The sequence below is a fragment of the Gavialis gangeticus genome, unplaced genomic scaffold (genome assembly GCF_001723915.1).
Source record: "Gavialis gangeticus isolate Ggan-Ray unplaced genomic scaffold, GavGan_comp1, whole genome shotgun sequence".
NCBI classification, from domain to species: Eukaryota; Metazoa; Chordata; order Crocodylia; family Gavialidae; genus Gavialis; species Gavialis gangeticus.
Genome location: NW_017728960.1, coordinates 3,555,319 through 3,562,286, shown reverse-complemented (window position 1 = coordinate 3,562,286; position 6,968 = coordinate 3,555,319). Strand labels below are relative to the sequence as shown.

The 6,968-nt window shown below is 63.8% G+C and overlaps 1 protein-coding gene across 1 annotated transcript in view; it reads left to right on the top strand.

Annotated features, from left to right (window-relative positions):
• Positions 1-6,968, top strand: part of KCNN3 (potassium calcium-activated channel subfamily N member 3) — a 23,846-nt gene that overhangs the window by 7,451 nt on the left and 9,427 nt on the right. The window contains exons 2-3 of the mRNA XM_019526027.1: positions 221-639; positions 4,956-5,097. Coding sequence (XP_019381572.1) covers positions 221-639; positions 4,956-5,097 — 561 coding nt within the window. The remainder of the gene's footprint in view (positions 1-220; positions 640-4,955; positions 5,098-6,968) is intronic.

Here is a 6,968-nt window from a genome sequence, read left to right as displayed (position 1 = left end):
CCCCCCCCCCCCCCCCCCCCCCCGAGCTCCCTGGGTCTGGGGGTGGGGTCCTGCCTGGGGGACCCATACCAGCTCCTGCTGGCCAGCAGTGTGTACCCGCAATGCCCCTTGCTCCCCTGCCCCATGGGGGTCCTCGCAGATGGGGGGAGGCAGAGAGGCCCGGGGGGGGCAGGTAGGTCCTGCACCAGGGCTGCCTCTCACCCAGCTTCTGCCCCGGCAGCTCTTTGTGATTGACAACGGGGCAGACGACTGGCGCATTGCCATGACCTACGAGCGCATCCTGTACATCAGCCTGGAGATGCTGGTCTGCGCCATCCACCCCATCCCTGGCGAGTACAAGTTCTTCTGGACAGCACGCCTGGCCTTCTCCTACACGCCGTCGCGGGCCGAGGCAGACGTGGACATCATCCTGTCCATCCCCATGTTCCTGCGGCTCTACCTGATCGCCCGCGTCATGCTGCTGCACAGCAAGCTCTTCACTGATGCCTCTTCCCGCAGCATTGGGGCCCTCAACAAGATCAACTTTAATACGCGCTTCGTCATGAAAACGCTCATGACCATCTGCCCCGGCACCGTCCTCCTGGTCTTCAGCATCTCTCTGTGGATCATTGCCGCCTGGACCGTCCGTGTCTGCGAAAGGTGAGCATGGGAGGTGCTGGCCAGAGGCCCCAGAGGTTGGGGGTAGCAGAGGGAATGGGCCTCCTCCTCATGCGGCTGCTTGGGGATCCTGGGGCCAGGGCTGGATGGGGCAGTGAGCTCCCAGGGGATCCCCAAGCTGGCTGCAGGGAGAGCAGCTCTGTTCTTGGGGGGGGCGGGGAGAGTAGCTCTATCCCAAGTCAGGGGAAGGGGTGAGGGGTAGGTGTGTGCACCCACCGTCCTTGGCGTGCATCCTGGGGATCGGTGCTGGCATAGGCTTGGGGCTGTGCAGAGCAATGACTTGTACTGGTCTGGCCACAGCCTCTTGGAGCAGGTCTCAGGGAGGGAAGCAAAGGCTTCTGCTGGCAGCATCCTGCCCAGCAGGTACAAGGGCAGCTCCTCCAGGCAGGCTGCAAGTGTGGTGCCCATGAGGCCTAGGCTGGAGGGATTTGGGGGGCCTGGGCCATCCCAGTCTCTCAGCCCCAGGCCTACCCTGGCTTCGCCCTGCACAGAGGAGCTGTGGAGCGTGGCAGGAGCTTCGGAAGGTGCAGAGGAGCCCAGCGGCTTCCTCTTCCCCCTCCACACCTGGCTCCGGCTTCATGGCTTGCAACTGTCATGACAGCCCCATGGTCACAGACCCGGCGCTGGGCTGGGCTGGGCCAAGCATAGGGCTCTGGAAGCTGCTGTGCCCACAGGATCAAGCTGTTGGGGAGGCTGGGAGTCCCCTCCTTCCGCTGCTCTGCGTGAATGGCGGCTCATTGCACCCACCAGGAGCAAGCCGGTCCCTGTACCCTTGCCCCACCCAGCAGGCTGTGCTGCTGATTTAGTCCCTAGGGGCTGGGGAAGCCGTGCATGCAGGGCCCAGCGCTGGGCCCTGGCTGCAGCTGGAGGGAGCAGGAGCACTAGCAGGTGCCATGCTCATGGCTGCTGCAGCATTTACAAGCCCCTTGGCCCAGCAGGTTCTGAGGACCGTATGGCAGCCTGGGAGCCCAGTGCAATAGTAGCCGCCGTGCCTGGCACTTGTGAATCCTGTAGAAGCCCTGGCTGCAGCCGCTTCCCTGCAGATGGTCACAACAGTGGAGAGAGCACCCACGGTTGGAAGCAGCCAGTGCCACCCAGTCTGCCTGCGGGGGGGGTTCCCAGCATCCCCACAGGCAGCAGCTCTGCCAGCAGGCACGCTGTTGTCTAGCCAGAGCAGGGCCCTTGGCGTCTGTCTCCTCCATGGCCCCTTCAGTTCCTCTCTGGGCCCATTGTTTGCTGTGCTCTGCAGTTTCTCATCCTCTCGTGAGTGCAGGACCCGCAAGGGACTGAACTCTGGGGGCAGCTAGGTTCTCTGAGGTCATGTGCATGGTCAGTGAGGGCCTGGCTTCACCGGGAGGGTCAGGGGGAGGGATCCCTGTAACTGGTCTGAGCGGATCAGTGAAATGGTATGAAGTACCTGTGGCTTGGAGCGTTTGTGGGTCTTCCCCAGGGGCACAGGAGCAAGGGGCTGCCATGCCTGGTGGGCTGTGCCCTGTGCTGAGAGCACCCCTCCCTGCCTGGCCCACGTGCACCCCAGCTCCTGCCTTGGTCCCTGCATGGCCTGGGCCCATGGAGCTATGGCTGTTTGAAGGGGAGCTCGAATTGCTCCATTGCCCATGGTGGGTGTCTCCTGATGAAGCTGCTGGCATGTGGTTTATGGGCTGGGCGCCTTCAAACTGCACTTGGGGATGTTTTAATGTCTGTTGTAGCTGGGAAATGGCTGGACCAGGCTGGCAGCTCCCTGGGCATGATTGTCTGCCCCTGGGTGGGGAAGAGAAATAAAAATAGAATAAACAATCCTAATAATGAAACATGGACACAGTGCTGGTGAGCTCAGCCTGCTGCTGTGCTCTGCTCTGGCCCCAGGCTGTTTGAGCCGATGCAGCCCCCAGGCCCTGGGCAGGCTGGGTTCGCAAAGCCTGGGTCACAACCCCCCAGGAGGCTGCGGGCCTCCACCGCTGGGCTGGCTCAGTGTTCTCTTCGGGCAACTAGCCATCATGCAAGCTGTCCCAGGGGGATGGTTTGTCTGCCCCACCCCATGCCCCTCTTGGCGACTCCTGGCACAGTGGTCACAGCCATGCAAGGTGCTGCTCCCCAGTGGTGCAGCCATTTGCTCCCAGGAGCAGCACAGTGGCTGAGAACCCCTTGTGTGCTCCCTGCCCCCTCCCTGGCACCTTCCCCTGCACTCGCTGCTGGGACTCAGCTCCCCTCCTGCTGCAGCCTCCCTTCCCTCTTGTTCCTCTGCCCCCACCGTTGGCAGGGTGGGCCGTGGCTTTTCGAGAGGCAGTGGGTTGCTAAGCAACCCCCTGGCAGGCTGGTAGCTGTGGGATGGAGCTCCCTGTCGGGGGGCTGCACATGCCTGGGGGGGTTGCATGTGCGGTCATGCCTGCCCCGGCCCTGGGGCCCAGCACAGACAGCAGCTCAGAGCACGGCCTGGCAGCTCTTTGCAGCCCCCTCGCTGCTGAGCTGGGAGCGAAGGGGGCTGCTTGCATGAGCCCCGTGCACCCCACATTTCCCCTTTCTGGTGCCCCCCAGGTCCCATTTCCTCAAGGGATGCCTGACTTGGGGTCAGGGGATGGGGCTGAGCCTGCAGAAGCATGCCACGAGCCTGGGTGGGCTTGCAGGGCCCCTCACTTCCTTGCAGGCCTGACCGCAAGGCGTATGACTTCCTAGATAAGAGGCAGGAAGGTGCAAGTCAGCGTTTCCAACCGCGGCAGGGGAGCAGGGCTGTGGCTGTTGCTCGACGTGCTCTGCAAGCTCAGGGAAGGAGCAGAGCAGGCGGGGCTAACCCGGTCTGTGACCCCTGCCTTGGCCTTGGGCCCAGCTGCTCCCAACCTTGGTAACCTGCCCTCCGAGGGCATGAGCCCATCCACACGGCTGTCTGTGCTGCCCCTGTTTCTCTACCCCTGTCCTAGGGCCTCTTGTAGGCAGGGTGCATGGCCTCGCTGGGCCATCGCATCCAGCTGCTGCTCCCAAAGACCAGGCCATGTCCGCCCTGCAGCCAGGAGCCCAGACGAGGAATTGCCTGGGCAGGGGCCCTGTGCTGAGTGCTGCTGGCCTGGGCTGTGGGACTGGGCCCCACCAGGGGCTTCCATCTTGCTCTGTTCAGAATTCGGCAGCAGTAGAGAAGATGGATTCTGCCTCGTGGCTCATGCAGCGCCCTGAGGTCCTGGCCGTGGTCCCTGACAACACTCTGGGTTCTGGCCCAGGCCATGATGATGCTCGCCTGCTGCAGCCAGGTGGAGCAGACGCCTCCCGACTGCGCCACAACAGGAAGCGCAGCAGCTGTGAGCCAGCGGGTCAGCCAGGGGTGTGCTGGCCAGGGGCGGGACCCAAGGAAGAGAATGCAGCCCCAGCCAGCCAGCCGCAGCATGACCGAGGGGTGTCTGGGTCTGGATCACATGCCTGCTGCGCTCCAGCCAGCTCTGGGGCCAGGGAGGGCCAGGCTGCCCTTGCAGCTGGCTCCCTCGCTGAGCTGGTGCTGGGCGAGGTGTGCACACGTGTGTGTAGGGTCAGTACATGCAGATTTCCCTGCTCTCTGGGAAACCCGGGAGTGATGCTCGAGCCCACAAGGAGGGTGGGACCTGCCTGTGCCACCTGCTCTGGAGACCACATGCCCGCCCACCTGCCCACAGGGACTGAGGCCAAGGCTCCCACACCCACACTCCTCTGTGCAGTGAGGGCTGGGCTGCTGCCCCAGAGTCGCCAGCCTCCCCGTGTGCTGCCTAACTCAGGGCTGCTCTGCCACCATGGCTGCAGTGCCGAACTGTGCCCTGGTGCCTGGCACTGCCAGGCACGGAGAGACCCGGTTCCTGCCGCTCTGGGGTCACCTTCCCTGTGTGCCTAGCTGTTCTGCAGGGCCAAGCACACCCGCAGCTCTGTGCTGAGCCAGGATGGGGGCTGGCATCCTCCCCTGCATCTGTTGCTGTCAGCCAGTGATGTGGCAGGGCAGATGCGGCGGAAGGGCGATTCTGCCCAACGTGGCTCTGCCTCCAGCAGCCGCGGCTGTCTGGCATGCCAGGCAGCGATTCATCCCCATGTGTAACGTGGTCTCCTGGATGGGGCTGGAAGCCTTCGGAGCATCGTAGCTGCGGCCCTGCCATGAGCTCTGCAGGGCCCTGGTGCACGGAGCCCCTGGCTGGTCTGTCCCGCCGCACCGAGACCCGGCTTCGGCCTTCCTGCCGTGGGGCAGGGGACGGCCTCAGCAGGCAAGGACGGGACCTCCCCAAGCGGGAATTCGCCTGGGGAGGCGCTCGCTTCCTGGCCCCTCCTGTGGTGCTGACACATGTCTCTGGCAGGTACCACGACCAGCAGGACGTCACCAGCAACTTCCTGGGTGCCATGTGGCTCATTTCCATCACCTTCCTCTCCATTGGCTACGGGGACATGGTCCCTCACACCTACTGCGGCAAGGGCGTCTGCCTCCTCACCGGCATCATGGTAAGGGCGCTCGTTCCTGGGCCTCCAAGACCTCCTGGCCACCATCCCCCAGCTCTCTGAGCCCCATCCCCGTGGCCAGGCTGCACTTCCTGTGCTTCAACTCAGCCCGATGCTGCCGTGGGAGGCGCTGGTTCCCCCGGGCCTGCTGGGCTTGCAGGGCACCTTCTCCGTCTTTGTGCCTTTCCCTGGGGTGTGAGCGCCACCCCCAGCACATGCACACGCACATGCACACACACATGCACACGCGGGCCCCAGCCAAGCCGCCCCCTCCCCTGTGCCTCCCTGATTGCAGCGATTATCACAAGTGCAGTAATTAGCAGTTGGAGGCAGGCCTTGCCACGGGGTTGCCATGGTGACCGGGGAGGCCGGGCTGGGCCTGCGTGGGGTTGCGGGTGTTTCCAGTCCGGGTGCTGTGATTAGCCCTGGGGAGGGGAGCACGGGGCTGGGGGGGAGCATGTAGCTCCGGTTTCCCTTCACTCGCTGTGGTGTGAGGAGACCAGGGCCCTGGGGCTGCACGGTGCGGCTGGCCTCAGCTGCGCTGGAGCTACTGCAGCTGCTCGGGGCCTTGTGCGGCAGCTGGGATGGCTCCACGCCCCCTCGTTCCTCCAGCGGTCGGCCCCCTCCTTGCTTGCCGCCTCCAGCTGGACGGATCCCAGCCACAAATGTGGGTCAGGGCGAGGAGACAGCGGGGCAGGGCGCTATGCTCTGGGTGCCCCAGGAGAGCCCATCTCTGCTGGACACTAGCGACAGGGGCGAGCAATAGGGAGGGAAGCAATATTTCCCTCCCCAGCAGCCTGACAAGGAGGCCGTTGGTGCTGGGCAGGGCCTTCCACCCACTGCAGCTGACAGGCCTCAGCCGGCCACTCTGCACCAGAGAAGGGGCTGCTGCCTGCACCCCACCAGGGGCCGGCCGGTCGTGGGTGGGCTGGGGGAGCTGCTGGGTCAACACGACTGGACAGCAGTACCTTGCCCCTCCCTGCCCCAGAGCCTCTGCCGAGGGCCTGATGCAGCTCCGGTCACAATGGTGGGATTCAAACTCGTGCCTCCAGGGAGCCTCCGACCTGAGTCTGTGGCTCCCAGTGGGCACCCACCTACACTGAGATCAGGCTGTAGCTGCTAGTTCGCACCCCAAGCGAGCCCGTGCCAGGAGCTCTGAATGTGGAGGGGCCATGCAGAGGTGGGTAGAGGCATGGCACCAACAGCAGCATTAATTAATGACTCATTAATGAGCAAAGGGAGGCTTCCCAAGGTCACCAGCCTTTGCCAGGAGGGAGCTCTGCAGTGCCACAAGAGGGACCAGCCATGCATGCCCATGCATACTTATGCAGGGCCGTGCATGTCTGCACACGCAGCTGGGAGCTGGCAGTCCCTTGCCTTCAGCACCTTTTGTTGCTTTCCAGACCTCTCTACTGCAAACAGCAGTTCCCACCCAGGTGGCCCCATGCCAAATGGGGCATCTCCTGGCTCCAATGGGCGTGGACTAGAAAGCAACTACCAGCTATCACAGTTCAGGGGAGCAGGAGGGGGCAAGACAGGGATGATTCACGTGTTTCTGCTCCCTGGAGCCTCTTGGCATGGCAAGTGTGTGGTTGACCTATGCCAGAGTCACCAGAAGTGGGGAGAGGGCCCTGATTAGAATAGAGTGTGCAGAGAACCATCCCACAAGGCTGCCAGCAGGGCCAGGGCCTTAGTCCCATTTCACAAATGAGGAAACTAAGGCAGTCTCCTGCTCTACATCTCACAACTGGGAGCAAGGCCTTGAGGGAGCAGTGGCAGGAGCCCTGCCAAACTGCCGTGGGCACTGGGCTGGTCAGTCCTGTTCCTGGAGGGCCATGGGGAGGGGCCTTGGTGCTGACAGGCAGCTGGTTCCC